General features: G+C 41.4%; 1 protein-coding gene across 1 annotated transcript in view; it reads right to left on the bottom strand.

Moving 5' to 3' along the window:
- The window catches only part of elmo1 (engulfment and cell motility 1 (ced-12 homolog, C. elegans)), a 204,586-nt gene that overhangs the window by 100,152 nt on the left and 78,766 nt on the right, over positions 1-25,668 (bottom strand). The window contains exons 11-15 of the mRNA XM_072283537.1: positions 23,892-23,942; positions 18,663-18,785; positions 17,038-17,166; positions 11,130-11,234; positions 1,029-1,137 (exon numbers count right to left, since the gene is read on the bottom strand). Of these exons, the coding sequence (XP_072139638.1) occupies positions 1,029-1,137; positions 11,130-11,234; positions 17,038-17,166; positions 18,663-18,785; positions 23,892-23,942 (517 nt within the window). The remainder of the gene's footprint in view (positions 1-1,028; positions 1,138-11,129; positions 11,235-17,037; positions 17,167-18,662; positions 18,786-23,891; positions 23,943-25,668) is intronic.

Raw genomic sequence — 25,668 nt, 5'->3', positions numbered from 1 at the left:
CATGCAGACCGTGGGTCCAGCGAGCGAGTTAAAGACGTCTTCCAGCTATGCGCCGATTTATGTGCACATTTGGACTGGGTTAACTATAATGGGCCCTTTTTAAATTTTTTTTCTTTTCTTTTTCCTACTAACTGATAAAGCTGAAATTTCCAAATATACTTTCTTTATAATTGTATGCCATGGACGATCTGTTATTTCTTATCGATGGCTAATTGCATAAGGCAGTCTTTACACAGTATTCACACAGGTCGGGGTTCGTGTGGTCGAGACATCCTGGCTTCCTGGTGTTGGTGGGACCAAATTCATACCAACCCTAGACGTATGGAGTTCGGGAAAGGTGGTTTTCTCACTGCTGAGTCCAGTGGCTGTAGAGAGGGGCTACCAAGCCACATCTCTAGAGACGCCTGGTTAAAAAGGGGTTTCACCCCCCCCCCCAGTCTTGTGTTTCATATTGCAATGTATTACGAGGAACTCCATAAGCCACCAATAGTGTGTAATAGAGAAATAAGCTAACCAGCCTTTAAGTGTAGGCTGGAGCTGTATGATCAACCTCAGAACTTCCAGGGCAGAATCTTTGGCAATGTCACTTTCAAAGATGTCAAACAGATTCTAGGTATAGTTGCTTATATTTCTATTGTGACTACAAACACCTAAGTAAGTTTCTTTTTTAAAAAGGTACAGTGGTTTGCTAAGTCCTTGCCATGTGAAAAGTGCTGTTTAAATGCTAGTATTTATTTTCAGTTGCCTCCCTAACAATGAACAGCTAGAAGATAGATTCTTTGCCATTCAGCTTCCATGTGAAATCCATTGCAACCCCTTTCTCTGAAATCTAAGATGCAGATAGGAACGTCTCATATTCCAATCCTCACCCTTGTTCAGGCAGTAAACTACCAGAAAGTAATAATAGCAATAACATTCATATTTTACATAAACCATCTTTTATGGAATTGATATCAACAGGTTCCCTCTTTACACAGTAGGTTAACAAACACTAAGGCTTTATTTAGAATGGTAGCATGAAAACTTACGAAGTTCTCCCACTTTGAGGATTTCACACAGCATCCTGGTAAGCTCAATACTGCTTCGACCAAATGGACACTCATGTTTATCTTCCCGACTGCTGTTCTCCAGCACAATCTGTCAGTAATCAGATGAATAGTAAACATATTACTAAAGGTCAAACTTCTGCATTCCAAAACGCCAAACCACAGAGTGGTAAGGAAGGAGTCTGGGATAACTCAATGAATCTCTGGCAAGGCGACCACATCATCTGAGCTGCAGGTTAACCTTGTCTGTACTACATACATAATCCCTTGATTTTAAAACTCAAGTTTCTAGATTCATTGGATTACATCAACTGAGCAGATGCACATCAGATTTTCGCAGCAGAAGAGTCTGGTTACTGCACTAGTGATCAGGGCCCTATATTGTTAATTTGAAGATGACTTTTGTTAGAACAATCTTTGGGTTTAGCACAATTATTTCGCAAACAACTTTGGCTGCCAGTCTTCACATCTGAATATGGATTGTGGATTTAATTTGGAGAGCAGCTCTGAACAGTGGGTTCCAGAAAGCCGTGAATCTCAGACAATGCTGATTAAAATTCACTTGGATGTCGAATATGGAGGTGTGTACTTTCAGAGAAAACATCGCCTATACTTGGTAAATATGAAATCGTTCTTTGATGCTTAGCACGTAAAATACCGAGCCCCACGTTGGGCCAGAAAGACCTTTTGACCCAAAGTGTGTCCGTATGATGCCTGCTGTACCTCGTTTTGTCAAATAAAGACGCTGTTTGTATCTACCAGTCACAAACAAGAGAATATCTGCAGATGCTGGAAATCCAAGCAACAGGCACAAAATGCTGGAGGAACCCAGCAGGCCAGGCGCATCTATGGGGGAAAAAAGTACAGTCAATGTTTTGGGCCGACACCCTTCTCTAGGACCAGAGGGGAATAAGAGATGAGGAGAGTGGTCCTGCCAAAAGATCTCAGTCCGAAATACTCACCTTTTTTTCTTCAGTCCTGCTGAAGGGACTCGGCCCAAAGCTTCGACTGTGCACTCTTTCCGATAGATGCTGCCTGGCCTGCTGAGTTCCTCCAGCATTGTATGGCTGTTGCTTGTATCTACCAGTACTTTTCTCTGGTGGCTTCATTCACCCAACAACTTTGAATCCCGTCACAACAGTTTGGAAATTTATTTATTTAGACATACAGTGCAGAACAGGCCCTCCCGGCCTAAGGGCCACACCACCCAGCAACCCACCGATTAAACACCAGCCTAATCACAGGACAATTTACAATGACCAATTAAGCTACTGACCGGTACATCGTTGGACTGTGGGAGGAAACTGGAGCACCCAGAGGAAACCCACAGAGTCATGAGGAAAACGCACAGACAGACAGTGCTGGAATTGAACTCCCAACTCTAATCGTGAGCTGTAATGGTGTTGTACTATCCACTATGCCACCGTGGGGCCCCAGCTTAATGTCATGTATTAAATAAACTTGGAATGAAAATATTAGTATCAGTGAACATGGAGATGAAAGTTCATAGTGGTGGAATCAGGTTCAATGTTCTTGGAGGAATTCTGCTGCCATTGTAGAGTCTGGCCTAGAAACAACTCTAAGATATGGTTAACTCTTATCTGCACTCTGAAATGCTTTAGAACAGTTAAAGTTCAAGGTCAATTTAGAATGGGCAATTGTTTGCCTTCCCAGTGATGTCCACATCCGAAAAATGAATAAGTAGGATGGATTCTGCATTGACAATTACTGAAATGTCGCAAGATGTTTCACAGCGGCAAGGCTAAACCTGGCACCTATCCACATAGTCGGAAGATAACTGCAGAGATCGGATTTGAAGAGTAACCAAAGGAGAAATCAGGAAGAAGGCAAATTAAGAAAGAGGAGGGGGAATTTCAAATTCAAGGGAGGGTTTTTACTGAAAATGCACAGGGCTGATCACTGACGTGAATTTGTCTGAGTTTTGTTTGGATGCAAATTTACGGACGGTAGAATAGGGGATGCTGAATAGTACAGGATTAGAACTGTGAAATCCAAAGGTAACAAGGCTTGGATGAGGTCTTTAGGGGTACAGAACATAAGCTGAGATGGAGTGCAGTTGGGTGATGTTAATGAAGTGGAAATAGACAGTCAGTGGTGACACAAAGATACGCAATTTGAAGCTCAGCTGAGGCCAAATACAACACCCAAGGTTGTGAAGCATCTGATCCATTTGCAGATTGGAGCCAGGAAAAGGGATGGGAGAAAAAGAGCTTGCAATAAGGATTGAAGACCACGGCCAATTACATTGAAGAAAATTTGAGTTTCTCTAGAACTAGATGTGAACAAACAGTCTGGCAATTTAGGGATAAAGGAAAGATGTGAGCTGGGTGCAGTCAGCACAGATGTGAAAACTGACTTTAATTTTCAGACGATACTGCCGATGACCAATCTGTAATTGGGCAATGGCAGGAAGAGGCAGGGGTGTTCAACAGAACAAGTGCAGATCATCTGGAGGAAAGAGAAATAATGTACCCGCGGACTGAAGTGGGCAGGTACAGTCCCTGGAGAATGATGGTGGGCAAACAGGAGATGGAGATGGAAATGGATAGATCACAATTACATATGGTATTAATAAGTGACATGTACAAAATACCGAAGGAACTCAGCAGGCCAGGCAGTGTCTATGGAAAATAGTCCAGTCGATGTTTTGGGCCGAGACCCTTCAGCAGGACTGTGCACTCTTTCCCATAGATGCTGCCTGGCCTGCTGAGTTCCTCCAGCATTTCATGTGTTACTTGGATTCCCAACATCTGCAGATTTTCTCTTGCTTGTGATTGCATATTTTGGATTGAGGCACTTCAGCACTGTGCAAGGGCCAAGCACCCGATTCGGGGCACTTAAGCAGATACTCTGACCAATGCAAGTGCAAGTTTAGGGGACTATAGAACTGCCAGCTTTGCAGTGCATCAAGACCCCAGTATGTTGTGTCTTTAAGAAAGGAATGGTGCAGATAAAGAACAGATTATCACAGCAACTAGTGTTACCTGAACTATACAACTCTCACCAAGCTTTCATCACACAGAACTGCAGACAGTAGCTGAAAGCTCTGTGCATGTGGCACAAAAAAGGGGAAAGAACACACACACACACACACACACAGAGTCTGCCATATTGAAAACATGGAATAAGCCATTAATATTTTTCAGAATCGCACTGATAAATCAAGATTTCAAAATCTGTGTAATTGTTCTCTCTTGGTAGTACGTCATTGCAATCTTCCCTTCAACTGAACAAAGACTGAACTGCCTCAATTACACATGTTCCTGGCAATAAATCCGTGCATATTTTGACAGGCCGTCATCAAATCATTTTATCCAAGTTGCAAATGAGATGGAGATGTAACCGGATACAGTAAAGAGACTGCCTTTCAGACTTGCTTTAAGCTTAGCTGGAAATATCAGCCTGCACTCACGAAAAGGAACAAAGGGACCCAAGCCCTGCCATCACCTGGACCATCGGCCACACCCAAGGGAAGTAAAGACTCTGGAGCTCACCTAGTTTCACAAGGTCACAACACATGACAAGGCCAGGAACTGATTGAGGTCTCAAAGATATCACGGTATTTGAAGCCACACTTCTCTCCCATCCACTCTCCACACTGCATGTGAATTGTGCATAATATATAATCATTCCAGGCACTGCAATTTACGCTGTAATCAGCCACATCATGTTTGTGAAAGCCCTTAGAAATATCCACTATATATTCAAACCCCCAATGAAAAAACATTACAGGTCAGAGCAGCCTAGCAACCAAATGATCTGTTTGAATCTTTACAAAACTGCAGGAACAAATAATTTGAAGTGAACTGTTAACACATTCACTTCTCAAGGCACCATATCAACTGTGTTTCTTTGCTCAGGCTGTTAGAATGCAAGAGCAAACTAGTGAAAATAAAACTGAACAAGTTAGAAATCCTCAGGAGGTCATGATGAGCTCACTATAACTTTTTCAACAAAACTCAGTGCATTCTGATGAAAAGCCACTAATCTGAGACGTGCACCTGCCCACTTACCTCCTCCCTCACCTCCAAACAGCCTTTCCAGGTGAGGCAACACTTCACCTGCAAATTTGTAGGGAGTCGCCTACTGTATCCGGTGCTCCTAATGCAGCCTCGACATTGGTGAGACCCGACATAATTCGTTGAGCGCTTCTGCCCACATCCGCCCAAAGCAGAATTTCCCAGTGGCTAAACATTTAACTTCCTAACCCCACTCCCGTTCTGACATGTCGGTATACGGCCTTTTCTTTTGCCATGATGAGGTCACACTCAGGAACAATGCCTCATATTCTGTCTAGGTAACCTCCGACCTGATAAAATAAACAATGATATTTTCTTCCAGTAAAATTTAATTTCCTTCTCCTTTCCCTTTTCAATTCCCCATTTGCCTCTTCTCCTCACCTGCCTATCATCTCCTCCTGTGGCCCTTCTTCCTCCCTTTCTCCTGTCAGATTCCTTCCTTTCTAGCCCTTTAACTTTCCCAGCCACTTGACTTCATCTAACATCTTCTAGCTATCCTCCTTCCCTTACCCCCAACCTTTGTATTCTTGTGTTCTACTCCTTCTTCTCCAATCCTGATGAAGAAGGGACTTGGCCTGAAATGTCAACTGTTTATTCATTTCCATAAATGCTGCCTGACCTGCTGAGGTGCACCAGCATTTGGTGATTGTAACTCTCCTTCCTTTTTCATAATGCTACTTGAACTGTTAGTATTTTCAGCATTTTGTGCTCTTATTTCAGCATTGTGGCAATCCTGACGTCCAGTCTTCAGGATGCATTTGACAACACTACGAAAGCAACCGGCCCATATGCCTTTTCATACCAATAATTCGCCTTTCAATTTTTGTTTCATAATTTGAACCAGTGATACACAGTAGAAAATATCTGCAAGCAATTATTAAAGAGAAACTGCCGAGTTCTGACTGACATTGGCCTATGCCCCGTGCACGATTGTATCAACTGGGAATTGGAATCTTACCCAAGTCAACACGTAATGATTTTAAGCCCCAATATCACAGACACAAGTTCATAGCCCTGGCCAATGCTTCAATGCAGTACCAAGGATCTACAATGAAGGGTGTCTCACAGAACGGAATGTTAAAGCAGTGCCTTGCCTATTCTTTCAGGCACTTCATAGATTTCCCTTCCCTCCTCCCCACTCCTCAAATCTAAAGGCTGATTACTGGGCAGGTCTCCGGTTATCATTCAGCTAACGTCACAGAACATTCGATAATGAACTCACTGCAATTTATACATAAATTGCCATGCATAAATTGGCTGCAGTATTTCTTATAAATGACTATTTCAAAAGTAATTTATTGCACCTCTGCCTCCTAAGCCAAGTCATACGAATCAAACAATCAAGGCACTTAAACAATGGGTGCAAGGCCGCTTAAGACGTGGTCGCTATATGATAAACTTCTTTCATCCTCCACCAACATGGACGATTGACGTCCTGAATAGACTCCGTGGGTTGAAGGGCTCATTTTCATGTTGCAGGCACCTTCATAATGAAATGTCCGTATGCATTGGAGCTTTGATGCTCTAAAATTATAACAGGGGAGCAAATGGCTTCAGGCCAATCCGCACTTTCCTTATTTTCCTGCAACCCATTCTCTCTCCTGTAGTCATCACTGGCACTGCCATTATTCTACACAAAGTGACTTTTTACAGCAGCTAATTAACCTCTACCATGTAGGAGACACCTGACTCAGCCAGAGGGAACAATGCAGTCACAGAGAAAACACGTTCTCTCAACACAGGCGGCACCAAAGCTCAGGATCAAACCAAAGCCCCCGAGTTGATGAGGGGTCTCGGCCCAAAACACCAACTGCACTCTTTTCCAAAGATGCTGCCTGGCCTGCTGAGTTCCCTCAACATTCTGTGTGTGACCCCCGAGTTATGATAGACACAAGAGATTCTTCAGGTACCTGAAATCTTGAACAACACACATAAAATGCTGGAGGAACTCTCCAAGTCAGAAAGCATCTATGGAGGGGAATAAACAGTTGACATTTCGGGGTGAGACCTTTCATCAGGAGTGGAAAGGAAAGGGCAAAAGCCAGAATAAAGGGCGGGGAAAGATAGCAGGTGATAGGTGAGGACAGGTGAGGGGGAAGGTGGGTGGGTGGCGGAGAGGAGATGGAATGAGAAGCTGGGGTGGGGGAGCCGATAACTGGAAAAGGTCAAGGGTGAAGGAGGAATCTAATAGGAAAAGGCAGTGGACCAAGGAAGGAGGAGGAGGAAACCAGAGGAAGGTGACAGACAGATGAGGAAAACAGAAGGGGTGAGAAGGTAACCAGAATGGGTTGTGAAAGAGAGAGAAGTAGGGAGATGGTGGGGGGGGGGGGGGGTGAGAAAGAGTAATTACCAGAAGTCAAAGAAATTGATGTTCATGCTATCCAGTTGGAAACTATCCAGACAGAAATTGAGGTTTTGCTCCTCAAACCTGAGTTTGGCCTCAAATTGGCTGTAGAGGAAGCCATGGCCAGGCAAATCAGTGTGTGAATGGCAAGCCACTGGGAGTTCCTGCCTTTTGCAGCAGAGAGAGTGAAATAACTACTGCCATGATGAAACCAACTTTCACAGCAATGGAATACTATATAGCAGTAGTATTCCCCTCTGTCGATGCTGCTGAGTTGTAAGTGTTGCCTTGGAGCTTTGAGGTAGTGCCAGTGACTCTTGCATCAGCATACCATCCACATTAAGCACATTGCAAGAAAACTTCAACAACCCATTATCCCCTTCTTCATAAATGTCAATGGGAGATGTTCACCACATTCAAGTTCACAGGAACGCATTTCCTGCACTAATTAACAAAAATTGGACACGGTTTCGGCGAGCTGACAGCCCAGGATTATTCTATGATCTGGCAAGTGAAAAACAAAATCGTTCCCCCACCCCCCAAAAAAATACAATCACTCTTTGATTTTGTTTGCAGCAGCATCCTGGAAAAAGGGAACACCAGGACAGTCCGTCAGTGTTGCTGTAGACAGACTATGCATCTGGAGTCCTTGTGTTTGCTGACATTAGAGAGAAAATCAATGACAAATTTTAGAACCCAAATATTTGTTCTTGCATTATTCACAGTCCAGAAGCAGGAACGTACTGTGATCCCTGCTTTACTTGCATTTGCCTGAGTAAACAGAATACATGTTGCCCTTTTCCTTTTGCCTAAGTTACATCTGATATTTACGGAGCTGGAAGAATGCTCCACTCATCCAGAATAATCACGAGGGCGAGTTCTTTTGCTGCTGGCAATGGCTCACTTCATATTCACCACCTCCCAATTTGAAGTGGAGACAGGAATCTCCTTCGGGACTGGCTTTACACTATTTTGATAAATGGAATTATCTGCCAATGGCTCAATCGTACTCATTTGCAAGAAACACAAGATGCTGTGGCAAAAACTATATAAGGAACAAACATGTAATAAGGTATGTTCCTCAGGAAAACTACAAGCACGATAAATCCTGCAGAATGTCTTCTTTTCACTGATTTACATTTGGTCCCACTTTGAATCAATCTTCTTGTTTGGATAATTAATAACCCTTATAAGTTGTGTTGCTAGCTACATGCTCTGACATATCCACAAGAGCAAACTGAGCAGAGACATCTTCATATTAACGAAAGCTGAACAGCAGTCCGTTTTCCATTTCTTATTCCCTTCCAATAATAAATTCTTGAAACTCCAGGGGCCAAGCAGTAGAATGGCAATAGCATAATAGGAATAAAAATTCAAGTCGAAAGTAATAAATGTCTGTCTTGCCAATGCCATCTGATGCCCACAGGCAGAATCAGCGGAGTATTTAATTTGCAAATATTTTCCTTAAGACATATGTGCGGCAACTCACAAAAAAGTGGGCTTCCCTGGATAAACTTGAGGATTATAATCTCAGTGGAGTCAGGCTTGCCTGTGAGCCTGCTGGGGTCTACTTTGTGAAGGCTGGAAGCCTTACTTTGGGACGGTGCTCCCACTGGAAGAGGGAAGATACTGAGGGAACTCTCACGTAATCTCTATGGCTAGAAAATTTCAGGCCTAATCAAGTAAACCTGTTACGGGCAGCAGTAAAGTTGTCTGACCTCAAGCGGGGTGGCGTAGTGATTAGCACAATGATTTACAGTACCCACGACCGGGATTCAATTCCCACCACTGCCTGTAAGGAGTTTGTATCTTCACCCTGTGGGTTTCCTCCGCCAGTCCAAACACGTACTGGTTGGTAGGGATTGTCCCGGGATTAAACTAGGATTAAATTGCTGGATCACACGGATCAAAGGGGTGGAAGAGCCTATCCAGCACAGTATCTCAATAAATAAAAATAATCACAGGCTGCCTGATGAGAGTTCAGAGGCTGCAGGAACTGACCCCACTACAAGTGCTCAGGGAACACAGGAATGAGAGACCAGGTGAGAGGGAAGGAAGAGAGAACAAGGTGAGTAGAAGAGTGTAGGAATTGGGGACTGGTTGAGTGGAAGTCGCAAACATCTCTCGGTGAACTACTGGGATTTCCAAATGGTCAGTCAGGATGTCACTGGAGTTTTCCCCTCCCCCGTATTCTCCTGCAGGAAATAAAATTTATAAAAATTAGACTACTTCATCTATCTGTGCATCAGATGTCACAGAATTAGCTTAGCCATGAAACTCCTGGCTTTCATTTGGAAGTTATTATAAAGCCTAAAATTGGATTGATCTTTCAGATTTGGCACATGGCCCCAGCTGTTCCTGCTGCCAAGGGGATACTAATGGACACAAAATGCATTTTATGCTGATGCGGTGAGTCACTTCCACAGAAACACTGATAAATTAATGCACGGAGGAGGTGGCCCAAAAGATGCTTGTCAAATTATGAAGCTGTTTGAAGGCGACTCTTCTACCTGTGGGCGAAGCTGAAGGTAACGGTCATAAATATACAGTGGATACAAACAAGCCGCACAGAAGCTGAGGAGAAGCTTCTTCAGCCAGCAAGCAGAGAGGAGATGGAGCTCATCTGCACGTACGCATCTCAGAAGATTCCAGAAGGGAGAAAGGGGCAGAATAAAAACAAAAGGATTAGGTATTTGCCTGACAGAAAGTAACACTGGTGTAGATCTGTGGCACTGAATACCCAGTCACCGTGCTATAAAATTCTATGTCACTCCATCAGCTACAATCACGACCCTGACTTATGTGAGTTGTAGCAATGACTAGCTTTGATAACTGAATAAATTATGCAAATACCATGCTTCTGAGCATGTAGCCTGTGGTGTAAACAGAAACAGGAATAGGTCATACAGGCCCTGCAGCCAACTTAATTAGATCATGACTTATCTACATCAGAATTTAATTCACCCACAAAGCTTAGTAATTTTACACAACAAATATCAACCTTGGCCTTGACAGCCTTTTCAGAATCCAAAGCCTTCTGGGGGCAAAAGAATTGCAGATGTTCCTGTCCACCTCTGTGGGAAAAATGCTTCCCAATTTCCGGTGTTTGGTGGCCTGGCCCTAATTTTAAGATTAGAGACCCTCAACATGGATTCCTCTTGCAGTGGGGACAGTTTCTCTCCAGTGACTCAATTTAATCCTTTTTTTCATGGAAATGCTTCAATCTGATCATAAAACAGCTTTTATGGACAGGAATACAAGCCATTATTCTGGAAATCACTTCACGGTCAATAAATTATTCCTGAGGTAAGTGCCCCAAATAGGAAATGGGAACAGAAAGCTAAGAACTGTTGACTCTGGGAATCAGAAATAAACACAGAAAATGCTGAAAAATGCAGGTCAGGCACCACCACAGGAAAGAGAAACAGACTTGATATTTTGGGTCGGAAAACCTTGGTCTGCAGAAATTCCTGACGCTGGTGTTTTATCTTCATTCTGTTTTTTCTTTCTGTGGAACGCTGACTGTTGTTCCCAGCATTTTCTGTACAATTGGATTTTAAAGGCATCTCTGAATAACGAAGCCGCAACTTTCCGACTCTCCACATTGCATTGCAGGAGTGTTCAGACAGCATCACTCGGTTGTAAAACCATCCACAACACTGGCATTGACAATGAAAGAGATTAAATGACAGGCCTTACCCTAATGTAGGCATCCTGATGATGCTTGGCAAAGTACAGCATGTTGTCAAGGGCCAGCATTCCTGGCGGAGTCTCTGTAAAATCCATAGCGGGATTCACATGATTCTAGAGAAAAGAAGAAGTAAAGGGAAGTTACACAGCAAGCAGCAACTTCAGAAACAAGCAGACTTTCACCGTTTTGATTAACAGCAAACGTAATTACAATCACATTAGTCAAGCCGATTGTATCTACTCTGAAATCACAGAAGTACAGAAGGAGATTCCTTGCTCCACCGACTCTGGAAGAGTAACCAACCCCACTCGTTTGTCTTTTCCCCACAGCTGTGCAATAATCCCTCTCTAGTTCTAAACATTCAATTCACTTTGATGATTGGCATTGAATCTCCTTCAAGTGAGCCCGGAGGTTGGCTGGGAATTGATATTATTCAGGATTGAAGTGGTCTTCTTATCTAAAGAAGGTTTCCAGATCCAAATGTGACCTTTGACCTCCTTTTGGTCACCAAGAGCTACCCACATTTGGTGGCATCAGTATTCTTGGACAGAAGGCTATTCAAGTGGAAGATAAGGTGATGCTCTTCAATCTTGCATTGGGCCTCACTGTAATAGCACAGGAAGCCACAGACTGTAGGTTTAGAGCGATGGAGAGCCAAAATGATAGGCAGCTGAAAGCTCAGAATAATTACTCTGTTTTTAACATAGTACTTTGCATTGCAAAAGCCCAATCTCCATAGAGGAGACTGTAACTAGGACTCCTTCTGGATATCTGTCAAGAAGAAGGGGAAAGTCAGAGAAAACTGAAAGGCCATGACTTTAAAAACATCCCAAAATGACTTTTACACAGAGAAGTAAATATCAAAAGTCAAGTTTATCGTTTTATGCACAAATACATGTATGCAACAGGTGTAATGAATAACCTTACAGCAATACAGAGACATAGCATTAAATAAGAAACATTCACAAGAAAAACAAATTAACATAAATTGTACTCAATTTTTTTTTTTACAAGAAAACATGCCTAGAACCAAAAAAAGCAAAATCAGTTTTAGTATGAAGTGGTCATAGTGTTCTCAACTGTAGTGATTATGGCTTTGTAGGTTGATTCAAGAACCAAATGATCAAATGAATGTTCTGAAATATGATGGAGAGACGCCAGGCTTCTGTTATCTCTTACCCGATGGTAGCAGCTAAAAGATTGTATGGCCTGGCTGGTGAGGATCTTTGATGATTGAAGCTACGTTTTAGAGTCAGTGCCTCCTGTGGATGTGGGGAGGGGTATGCTTGTGATGTACTTGGCAGAGTGCACGACTCTTTGCAGCTTCTTACATTCCTGCATCTTCAAATTGCCAAACCAGACCATCATGCAACCAATCAGGATATTTTCAACGGTACACCTATAAAACTCCGTTAGAGTGTTCAATGACAAGTCTTGATCTCCTAAGAAAGTTAAGATGTTCCCTACAAGTGCGTCTTTGTGCTGGGCCCAGGACAGATCATCCAACATGCCAATGCCGAGGAATCTAAAGCTGCTGACTCCACAACGCTCTGGTGATGCTTGGCAAAGTAGAGCATGCCGTCAAAGGCCAGAATTCCTGGTGGGGTCAATGGAAAATCCATGGTAGAATTCACATGATTCTAGATAGAATCTAGTTTGAAACTGGCCCACATTTATCTTCCTAAAGTCAATGATCAGCTCTTTAGACTTGTTGACATTGGGCAAAAGGAGCCACTCAACCACATGACCTTAGCCCACACTGACAAGCTGACGCAGCACCACCTGAGTTTCATCCATCAGTGAGTTTGAAGCTGGCACTGCATGCTGTGCTTAGCCACACAGGGGTGTGCGTGTCTGTGTGTACATACACACACACACACACACAAAGGGCTCAGGATGCAGCCATGTGGTGCACCTGTGATGATGGTCAGCAAGGAGATGTTGTTATTAATCCTCACTGATTGAGGTCTGTTAATGAGAAATTCAAGCACCCAGCTGCAGATGGAGGTACAGAAGCCCAGGCCTTGAAGCTCGTAGGTAATGATGTTCAAGTTCCTGATGCCCAGAGAGTCCCAGAGAAGAGTAAAGAGCTGGGGAAATCACATCTGCTGTTGCCCTGCTGTGGCAAATTGGAGTGGATCCAGGTCACCTCTGAGGCAGGAGTTGAAGTAGTTTTGATATGCAGTTAGTCAGATGGAAAATGAGACAGCCAATTTGTATGTAGCAAATGCCCCACAAACAAGGTAAAAATGTCCACGTGGTCTATTTTGATCATGAGGGTTGACTCAGAGTCATAAGGCAATAGAGCTTGGATACAAACCATTTGGCCCCTCTCCATGCCAGCCGCAGTGTCCATCCAGCTGGCCCCAATCTCCTGCATTTGGCCCAAACCTTCCACGTAACTATCCAAGTGCTTCTTAAACAATACTAATCTACTTGGTTCAACCACTTCCTCCGGCAGCTCATTCCATATACTCACCAATCTCTGCGTGAAAATGTTGGCCCTTCAAGCCCTTTTTAGATGTTTCCCACCACCTACATCTATGCCTTATAGCGTTGGACTACCCTAATCCTGGGATAAGAAAGGAAAGAAGGAGAAAAGTGAAAGTGAGAGTGAGAGGGATAACTATTGACCAAAAACTATGGAGAACTCCCCTGCACTTATTCTAAAGATAGCCCTGTTTAAGGTGGACTGTTCCTTCTGATTTGCACTGGACTCCAATCCAATGGCCATCTCACTCAAGAGATTATCATTCACAGTGCTGTAGGTGAGCAAAGAAACCAAATATGAGGAAAAGACTAGGCACAGTTTGGCATATTTATCATTTTTGACCTTGATGGGGAAAGAAAAATTCACATTTTGAGAAGGCCTTTGAATCCAGGTACAGTGAGAGCAAAGGGACAAAAATAAAATATAAATGGAGCAGAAAAAAAATGACAGAAAAGTGAAATACAAAAGAAAATTACATTTTTTTTTACAATAACTAGCAACTTAAGCCTGATACCTAGAGTACAAAAATTATTTTCACCCTTACCCTATCCTGATTCAAAGAGGCAGTAATTAAAAGGGCATTCAAACTGTAATTTTAGTTTAACTATATTACTTTAACTTGCTGTCCCAAGTTTAGCTTGGGTTTGCAATGCAAATGCTATTTCACCACACACGATTCAATGCACTTCAATCATGAGATGTTATTTTGCCAAGCTAATTGCAGAAAGCCATAAATTAAACAGCATTTTAGAGTTTGGCTTAACTGCATGTCTGCCTCTTATCTGACGATGTGGTGCCATTTACTTATCAATAATGGAGAGAACCATTAGGTTCACAGTTATTTTGGCAGCAAATCCGAGCCCAATGAGATTCTTAATCATATAAAAGTGCCCTAAGTCTCTGAATTATTTAAAAACCATCACAAAGCAAGCGTGCATTAGCAGAAATAAAAATGACAAAACAAGAAATAAATCAAAAGTTGTAACAACTATAAAAAGTTGGAAATTATTTTACAAATCTGTTTGTTTTGAGGTCCTTTCCCCGCTCGTCATATTACCAGCTTAATTCTGAAAGCTTTAACTGTTCAATTTTCATCAGCTCTTACTGAACAGTAAAATGTCAACAACAAAAATTTGAAATGTCAAATACATACTTCAATTTCTTGTTCATTCCAACGGAAAAGGTCAAGCATGCAATTTCAAATATTAGCTCCAAAAGCTTTTACAGAGCTGCACAGAGGGGTTAAAGTTCTTTGTTCAGAACTTTTAAAGATCAAGTCACAGAATTTAAAGATATGTAAGTCACTCTTGAAATCATTTTACAGCCGGCACTTTCCCCGTCATTAGCTCATATCAAAAACCAGCCACGAATCTGAGCGCATGCTTCAAATATGGTTTAGTGGTAACACTCCCAAAATTGGAAGTGTCTAATTGGAGCCCAGAGCCCAGGACTTACATTCCAAACTAAGCTGCCACTTCAGCCACAGATGATTTATTTTAACTTTTTTTTCCCCTGCAAACTGCTGAGGAATTCAAGATCAATAATATAGTGCATGAACATTACACAGAGGAGGATTGGATCTGACAGGCAATTATAGGCTGGGGGAAATAAATGTGTGACATTCAGCATTGAACTAAACTCAGGCTTATGATGGATGCAAGAAGTTAGTCACAAGAATGAAACGGCACCAAATTAACCAGGATTAACGCAAATCCATGTTTAGAAACCAAAAACACACAAAACGTGTAAATTAGGTAGTGTTCTTTTACCTCTGACAGTGATACTTATGACCTCGCAAACTCAAGTCAATGCTCATCGTTGCTGCCGACTTATTTCTTACGGTAATGATTGATTACCTTATTCCACACACCTCATGGCCACTCTGCAGGTTCATGACTCAAAAAGTAGTTACAGAAAGAAGGAAGCTGCATTTTTGTTGATTTACTTGAGAACAACTAGTTTAGAGTATCTCCTTTTTCTTAATATCCCTTTCTTAGCCTCAATGCACGAATCCAAACATGCTTGAGACAGTCACAAAGACAAGGCAATCATTGCTGAGGGAAACATTAGAGGTGCTCTCTGAAACTGCATCCTGCCAAGAGCCCTCGCCGTCAAGAAAATAAAAGGCAGGGGGAAAAAAAAAAAACGGTTTCCCATTCCTACTGCCAGGAATCGTGGCGATAGCAACTTTGCAGGTGTATTTAGTTAATCACACATTTGAACAGGTGGATTTAAAACTAAATAAACCCAGAAACGATTGAAGAAACAAAAGTAACTCCATCCATCAAACGAGCTTTGTGCAAAAAGAAGCAGGCAGCTATGTGCAGCGTAGCAATGAACTTTGCTCGTTTCTGCCTCAAGGTGGATACTGAAAAATTAAGCCCAGAGGCTATGGTCATTATGTAAATTGTGGGCACTATTCAAAATTCAGGAGTCCATGTTAGCTAACACAGAAATTAATTTCCTACTGTTACAAACTCGCTCAGAATAGCAGTTGCATCAATTAATTACCAACATGCTTTGATCTGTTAATATAGTCACAAACCATGAAAAACTAACAGCATTGTTCAATACTGAAATTGAAGCTGCTGGTAATTTATTATAGATTACTTAAAACATATGCAAAGTAGTTAAAATAATCAGCAAACTGATGGAAATAATGAAACACAATTAAGAAAGATTTAGCTGTCAATACAGAAAATAGGTTCTTAAATCCACAACAGAACAGAAATATTTTACACTGTAGGGGAAAAAGCAACATAATTATAGATAAGTAAAGCTAATTTATTCATGGAAATGATTCTGAATTAATTTGGGATTCAAAGATAATTGCTAAGAATTCAAAAGTTCAAGGAGGCGCAGGAATATTGCTAAAGCAGGAATATTGCTATTACTTGAGCAAAACTATTTTAAATTTAAATTGCTTTGTTGTCAATTTCTGCCATGCCAAGAGCCAACGATCTCAACCAGCACTGCAGATGTAATGAATCATTTCAGAAGACGTGGTGCTTTCTGCTCTGTATAAATAACGATTGCCTATTTGTAGATGTGATCCAACTATGTCAATTTTGGGCAAAAAGCTTGGTCTTCAAGCCTAATTTGAAGATAAACACCTTCCTGGCTCTAACATGATGGATGATACAAGTATCGACTTGACACAAAGACAGGAAAAGATTTTGTGCTAAACATGATTGGGAAATGAATTTGGAATATAAATAAATATAATTAATTATCTGGCTTTGCAGCATAATCATCCCACCTTTGAACATAAGGAATTGCTCCCTATTCTTGCTTCAATTCAGAGAGGATCCTGATCAATACAGTGAGAGTTAGAAGAGAGAGGATTCTGAGAAAAAAAAGAACTCTTAAAACAACCTTATGTATTTCCCTCTTGCAGTGCTTCTTTGGTGATTGAGAGAACTTACAATGAAACCCAGTTTTTTATAATCTCTGGTGTACATAGATTTTCGTTTCTCAATGTTGCCACTGTTGCTCGGTTCCAGTTCTGCATCGAACGCAATCCTACGTAGCTCAAAAATGATGTCTCTTTGGGCCTGAAAAGCAAATCAGGAAGGAAACGATTAAGTAGAGCAGGATGAAGGTAATGGGTGTGAGATCAGCTGTGCAATTCATCAAAAGGCATTTCTTCACAATCTAACTCCTTTGAGATTATCTTCACTGTCCTCTCCAAGTGCTGCAAATTAGTTTTTTTAATGTATCAGAAGTCCAAGGCCAAAACAGTATCGCAAAAGCTGATTTCACAACCTCTGATGCATTCACATTATTGTCTATTAGCTACTTAAATTGATTTGCTCAGCAAACTAAATTATGTTTTATGTTATAAGAGACGGTGTTCTTATTTGGACATCAGATTTAAGCACTGCCCCAAGTCACACAGGTTAGCTGCAGGTAGTCAGCTTGAGCTACACTAGAACGGAGGATCCTTCATGATCTCCCCAGAGCACAGCGAAGGCTCAGGAAATCAGATGATCCGCTCCTGGTATTAAGTTCTTCAGAAAATCTATTGTCATAGCACGATGCGCACTTGAAAATGTATTGAGAAAGCTAAAGTTCTCTTTATCTGAGATTTCCCAGCCTGAGAAAGAGAACCTGCTAGTAATAGATAACAGACAAAGCCCAGCCGTTCCTCTATCTCAGGACAACTGGAAATGAATGACAAACATCAGCCATGCCAACAATGCACCTGTTCTCAAAATGAGCAAGAAAAAAATTAAATGCATTCAAATACTGCAGCAACAAAGTGACTTCCAATCCCGTTGCGGCAGTCTGAAGAACAGGGCTCTTGGCAGCTGGTGCGATGAAGAAAGCTCCAAATAGAGCATTAGTTGACAATGAATGAAAGAGAGCTGGATAAACTCATGTTTCAGATCACTGTACTAAAAGGCAGAACAGGAACAGGCCCTTTAGCCCATCATGTTGGTGCCAAATCTACCTACAATGCCAATCTAACTAACCCTGTCTGCCAAGATCCACGTCTCTCTGTTCCAGGGGTCCATGGACCCTTTGCTTATTGGTATTGGTCCATTAAAACTGTTGGGAACCCCTGCTCTATTCCCTTTCTGTTCATCAACTATCTAAAAGAATTTCAGGATGTCTATTTCAAATGTATCTATTGAAACCTATTAAAAACCTCTGAAGTGCTGCTATTGTATCTGCTTTATCTTCTCCCTGGGAAACCTACTACTTGCTGTAAAAAAAATTCATCTCTTTTAAATTTTTCCTCTCACTTTAAACCCTTGCCCTCTAGTATTTGACCTTTACACCCCAGGCAAAAGACTGACCGTCTATGCCTCTCATAATTTTATAAACTTGTGTCACGTTGTTCCTCAGCCCCTAACACTCCTGAGAAATCAATCCAAATTTGTCCAAAGTTTCCTCGTAGCTAAAACTCTCCAATTCAGGCAACTTCTTGGTGCGCCTCTTCTGTGGTGACCAGAACTGCCAACAGTGCTCCAAGCAGAGTCCAACCAAAGTTTTATACACTTGCAACATACCTTTATACACTTTCATTATCGTATAAAATACTCACCTGGTCCTGCGGATCCATCTTTGTCATCATTCGGTCTTCCAAAAGATTAAAAGTCAGCACTTGGAGGACATACAGCTGGTGAGCCATTTCAGTCTGAATGCTTCGGTTTCCACGGATAACGTGCTGTCGCATAGAAAAGAATTCTTCTCAGGACAATGTTAACAGTCTGTTCATAGTGCATTCTCACTTACACACTTACTGACTGCATAGGTAGGAAAGTGCTTGTAAACCCTTGTGAAGCACAATTTGTATATAACAACATTTGTTGTCCCATTAAGTTTTTAAAATTCTCCTTTGTTAAGTCATTTCTTTCCCATTCACTTGGGGGACGGGGCTTGGTAATGATTCACTACATGATGGGTCAATGCACTCCACTTGCCTTTTGGTACCTCAGCCAAGCAGGCATTTTCGTTTTGAACCGGATGGTGGGTATTGGCAAACTGTTAAAATGCAGAGAGCAACAAAATCAAACCCAGAACCAACCCTCCAGTTTTCTGGTAAAGGCCACTAAGTAGTGCTCTGAAACAGGGACCTTTCCCTATACCAGCCTTAATGCACTGAAGCCAAGAGTTACTCTGCCAGACACTGAATAAAAACCCACTCTTTCTCTATTAGAGAACACAGTAAACTTTGGGTTGCTTTAAAGTGACCGGAGGCCTTAAAACTCACTATATTAATGAATATTTTGATTTCCTTTCATCAGAAATTCACTCTTTCATGTGCCCATGCAATAACTCCAGACTAGGTCACTAGAAAGGAATTTGTATTTTTGAATTTCTCCTAAAGTTGTCAATTATTGGAATCTAAGAGACAAATGACAAGAATGCTCACCCAAATGACCAGCTCTTTTTAAACGTTAAGTCATTTTAAATACCTCTTCAAATAAAAGGATAGAATGTTAAACACTAAAGAAGAAACCTTCACTGGAAAATTAAAATTATATTCTTTTGGAGTTTCATGATTTTACAGGCCAATTCCCTAAGAATATTAATTAGATGAATATGTGTTTTTCACATTTCCAAAGAAGAGAACTGTAATGAATATTTTGCGATTTTCAGCTCTAGCAGTTACTGAAGAAATGGCCTATAAAGTTAGACAATTCAGGCTCAAACCTTCCATGAAAGCAAGATTAGAATTTGGTTAATTTTAATTTTCTGAGGTAGGCTTCTTTCCATATTCAACATTCTATCACCGGCTTCAATAGAATTATAAATAAAAAGGCTTGTGGGTAGACTTGGGGTGAATTTTTTGAACAGGTGAAATGTGCTATCACAACAGCACTGGTGAAGAACCTGGAAATGAGGAAGGACATTCTTGCTATTGAGGGAGTGCAGCAGAGGTTCACGCAGTTAATTCCCGGGATGGCGGGACTGTCATATGTTGAAAGATTGGAGCGACTGGCTTGTATACACTGGAATTTAGAAGGATGAGAGGGGATCTGATTGAAACATATAAGATTATTAAGGGATTGGACACGCTAGAGGCAGGAAACATGTTTCTGATGTTGGGGGAGTCCAGAACCAGAGGCCACAATTTGAGAATAAGGGGTAGGCCATTTAGAACGGAGTTGAGGAAAAACTTTTTCACCCAGAGAGTTGTGGATCTGTGCAATGCTCTGCCTCAGAAGGCAGTGGAGGCCAATTCTCTGAATGTTTTCAAGGAAGAGTTCAATAGAGCTCTTAATAATAACGGAGTGAAGGGATACGGGGAGAAGGCAGGAACGGGATACTGATTGGGGATGATCAGCCATCATCACAGTGAATGGCGGTGCTAGCTCAAAGGGCCGAATGGCCTACTCCTGCACCTATTGTCTATGGCAGTACCCATGAGATTGCTTTGAGCAGTTTCTGCACAATGTCATGTGGATGAGATAGTTGACTCTCAGTAAACATAACAATCTTCTTCTGTACGCTGCATGCACCTGGCCAGTAAGGCGGTTTCGCCTGATATCCAGCAGCTCAGTTTTACCTGTGGACTCCTTGATGACGCACTCACCTTTGGAATTCTCTCCTCTATCACCTTTGGGCTGAGGCTGGTTGGAGTTAGGGGTGTGTAATGGATTCCTAACATAGCATCAGTGAGCAAGCTACTGGTGACAGAAGTACCACTTGATAACACTGATGACATCTCCCATCACTGTACCAATGGTTAAGGGCTAACTTTTCACATTGTTTGTCAATGAATTAAATAATGGAATTGATGGCTTTGTGGCAAAGTTTGTAGATGATATGAAGATGGGTGGAGGTGTAGGCTGTGCTGAGGAAGAATGAGTGGGGATTTCATTGAAACCTACCGAAAGGTGAAAGGACTAGATTGGGTGGGTGTGGAGAGGATGTTTCCAGAACTAGAGGGCACAGCCACAAAATTGAGGGGCAACCCTTTAGAACAGAGGTAAGCAGGATTTTTTTTTTAGTTACAGAGTAGTAAATCTGTGAATGCTCTGCCACAGATTGCGGTGGAGGCCAAGTCTGTGGGTATATTTAACGTGGAAATTGATTGGTCAGAGGATCAAAGGATGTGGTGAGAAGGCAGGTGTATGGGGTTGAATGGGATCCGGGATCAGCCATGACAGAATGGCAGAGCAGACTCAATGTACTTAATGGCCTAATTCTACTCCACTGCCTTATGGCCTTATTATCTCATTGGATTTGCCCTGAAATTTTCCACATTGTCAGGTAAATTGTGGAGCAATAACTGTATTGGATCAGTTTGACTACAGACACAGAAAATATTGAGGAAAACTGATTGCTACAGAGCTGCATGGTCTTACAACTTTTACTCCATCCAGGAGTCTTAGTAAATTTGTTACGACATGAGCATGAATCAGATTGTCTGAAAAATGTTTCCAGTGACAATAGGTACCGCAGGCAGAATGTGAAACACATACAGTATATTCCCTTTGTTTAAGTTTTAATCACTCTCAAATTCCTCTATTCTCATAAGTTTCCAATATGAACTTTATTCCAATAATATGAATTTTTAAAAAGTCCTTCTATAATTGTTTTTATTATTCCAGTCCAACGTTTACGTTTTGTTTGTGAAAAATGGTAGAACTCTACAGACTTAGTCCTTGACTTTCACAAAAACCCTCCAAGAGGACCACAACCTTGTCATGGCTTAGAGGCTTGTGCGGCTCAGTGACCCTGGGGGCTATGCTGGCCGGAGTCAGGTCCTTACGCTTGGCAGGGTCACCCATGCCAAACAGGTCAAAGGGTGGAGGCCAGACTTACGAGGTTCTCCAGGTTCGGGGGATCAGCGCAGGGTTAACAGCCCTGACTGGGCAAACAAAACTGTTATGGAAACAGCAATGAAGAATCCTTTGACATCTGAGCGGCCACGGACAGACAGAGATGGAGGACCTTCATTGCTGCCAGCAGTGCAAGTTCCACAAATTTATTGTGTAAAACATGACTGTGAATCTGTTATGTTATATCTACACAAAAGCTCCCTATAATTGTGGTGTCATACCCCAGTACACTTTATAGAAGCACTATAAAAAAATAGCTTTTACATTCAGCCATATACAGGAGACATAGGTGTACTGAGTAAATCTAATCATCAGTCATGTTATCATTCCAGCCTCTTGTGCATTAAGTCCCCCCCACCCCTCAGGCTGGGCTTTACTATTAAACTCCTTGGCTTTGCAGATCACCTCCTAAACTGCTCCATCGTTTTCTTCTTTCAAAATGTACTAGCCACTATGGAATGATACTGGGAGGTTATATCAATATAGAATTACAAGCAAATTACAGCTTCTCCAAATGATCACTATGATTTAAGAATCATTCTGCGTAAATGTAATGCCCTTTGTCAGCTTTCTTCCTGCAGTAACTACAGTTGGCTTTTCAGTACTGCTCCCAGTAGATTTGTCTCAATTCAATGTGATTTTAACATTTCATTCTATTTGAATTCTCCCAAGAACCTACCAGGTCTTGCTGAACATGTATAACTGCTAGCTTAATCCAAAGAGGGTTAGTAATGATGAACATAATTCAAAACAATAGCTCTGAATTCACTTTGAATTCACCAGTAGGTTTTCTATATACAGTTGCTTAATGTAAACATCATTCAAACAGCAGTCAGTTCAGAAATTCTTGTTGTCAGTTTTAAATCTATTGGTCAGCAGCACATATCTGACATGTTGGCAGGAACCTCCAGCGGGTGTTTATTTGTAAGATGCTAACATTCACATTGTAGAGGCAAGAGATTTAAATCAAGGAAACGCATATACAATGTTGTCCCTTGGTCCAGTTCTGACTTGTCACAGATTTTCCAAATCCTGGAATTCTTGCCTTTCCCCGGAGATTATTTGGTTGCGTGGTTTGGAACTCTCTGACCATTATGAATATGGTACAAATGTACCAACCACCGGGTCTTCTCTCACCTTTAATTTGCTCATACACAAGATTGAGGCAATTATGAGGAACATTCAACACACTGCCCACTGTTAACCACATAAACAATGGCCTGAATACAGAGAAGGTATTCTATTAAAGTCCTTCCTACAACAGTTATACCTATTGCTCATCCCCATCATCACAGCCCCATCACCATCATCCCTTCAGCTGTCAGCCTCTTCTCTCCGGTGCCCTCTTCCTGACCTACTCTGCTGCTTCAGGGGAATGCGTGGGCCATTAAAAAAAAAGGCCTTTTATGTTTCTTTCTTATAATTTTTCAAGAGCCAGCAGGATTGCTCATATGTGATCTATTTGGACTCAAATTGGTTCGAGAGCTGTGCTCATTTCTACTGCTTGCACGATTTCTGTTTTTTTCCCTCTTTCTCTGTGCACTGGGTGTTGGTCTTTATTTTATTTTAATTGGGTTTTTTGCTTTGTGGCTGCCTGTAAGCAGATAAATGTCAAGTTGTATAATTCATACATTCTTAGATATTAAACGTACTTGAATCTGGAATCTATTTCTCAAAGGATAACATTTCCAGCCCAATATTGCCCAACCCTACTGCTACCTCCAGCACTGACAGCAACACCAAAGTTCTACTTCGGTCTCACTCACCATTTTAGCACCCTTCTTACAATTCAACTCTTGACCATCCTTTCACCACCTTTGAGTCAATGCCAATTTTAAACCCAGTTTTGTTCCTGTTAAGTACTTAAGACATCCTACACTGTTAAAAATACTATTTAAATAAAATACATTTCTAATAAATTATACAATTAAAATAAAAGAACTAACAGTAACTTCTAAATAATATTTTTTCCCCAGACTTACAGACAAAATAATGGCACGCAATTGTTTCTGGGCCAAGATGTTCGCTATTTCCTGTGTAGAAAAAAAGAAAAAATTATTTAAGTACAAGCTAACAAGAAATTAGTATTTTGAATAGAAAAGTTCTCAATGCACTTGGAAGGCCAACATCATGTGAACAGCATGTTATCACATAAGAAAATGTACAATGTTAATTACATTTCATTGATTTTGGTTTAAACATCAATTGTAAAGCAAATATCCAATTCCAGTATTGTGAAACAATTATTCTCTCATCAGCTCATTGTTAAACATCAAGTCAACAACTGCTATGGTCACAAACTCTGACATTCATTACCTTGCATCACAGTGACATTTCCCAATCATGACAAGGGAAAGGAATTTTACTCAGCCTACAGGGGATGCCTCACCAACATTTGGCAAAGTGTTTTGGGCATCTATGGGGGACTCAACAAGAGACAATTACCATAAACTTAGCAACAGCCTGCTGGAGGAACTCAGTTGGTCAAGCCTGTATCTGTGGGGGAAAAGGAACTGTCAATGTTTCAGTTTATAACCGTTCATCTCCACAGCTGCTGTTTGGCCCACTGAATTCCTCCAGCAGATGGTTTCCTGCTCCAGACTCCAGAATCTGCAGTCTCTTTTGGATTCATACGGACAACGTGATAATCACCTTCAAAGCCACCTCACAAAACTAAAATCGATACTTAATTAAAAAGCAAAGGAAATTCTGGAGATACTCAGGCGATCAAGATCATGGGGAGAGAGAGAGAGAAAAAAAAGAGATAATACTTCCGGCCTTGTGTGTTTGATAGTCTTAAACAAAACATTAACTCTGTTTCTCTTATCACTGGTACGGCTGACCTGCTAAGGGGTTAGAGCAATTCAAGTTTTCACTTCAAATGTCCAGTAGTAGTTTTACTTTAATATCATTAAGAGTTTATTCCTTACTAAAGGAATCTACAACAACTCTTCAGCAAGGAACAGGAAACTAAACCCAAGAGCTTCTCATAAACATGATGCATTCACTTTATGTAAAGGGATAATGTCTCTGACACCAGTCAATCATTTAGCAATATGAACATCCACGCACAAGCCATGGCTGTCACAGAAGATACTACTCATGCATAGTTATGAGCAATGCCAGAGCATCAGAAGATTAATGCCATACTTGCCCTCCGCAAAGAGATCTAATCAAAGAAAAATTCACGCTTCATAATTTGCATTGCTTAGCTGCATTTCACATTTACCTGCAATTTTAAAAATATTGTTTTCTGCTCTTTCTCCCATCTGCTTACTGAGCTTGCCTTTCAGCAGTGAGGCTCCAGTTCTCTACTAGTGTTTCATTGTATTGGCATCTTTTAAGAACGTTCTTGTTTGCAGGTTTAGAAACTCCCCTCTTAAAGGGGCAGTCACCCAACATGTCATGAGAAGGAATGAAAGGAAAAGGGTCAACTGTTGGTGAAACAGTCACAATGGTATCAGGATCTAGAACGTTCCTCCATTGAGATCATGCTTCCTATTTTACACGTAGGCAGTAACAAGGCCTGTATTTTCAGTTTTTATATTTTTGGGGAGACAGAATGAACATAGAACATAGAAATCTACACCACATTACACACCCTTTGGCCCACAGTGTTGTGCCAACCATGTAACCTACTCTAGAAACTGCCTAGAATTTCCCTACTGCGTAGCCCTCTATTTTTCTAAGCTCCATGTACCTATCTGAGAGGCTCTTCAAAGACCCTACTGTATCCGCTTCCACCACCGCCACCGGCAG

This window comes from Mobula birostris, chromosome 19 (genome assembly GCF_030028105.1).
Source record: "Mobula birostris isolate sMobBir1 chromosome 19, sMobBir1.hap1, whole genome shotgun sequence".
Taxonomy (NCBI): domain Eukaryota; kingdom Metazoa; phylum Chordata; class Chondrichthyes; order Myliobatiformes; family Myliobatidae; genus Mobula; species Mobula birostris.
This window is presented reverse-complemented; position numbering and strand designations above follow the sequence as displayed.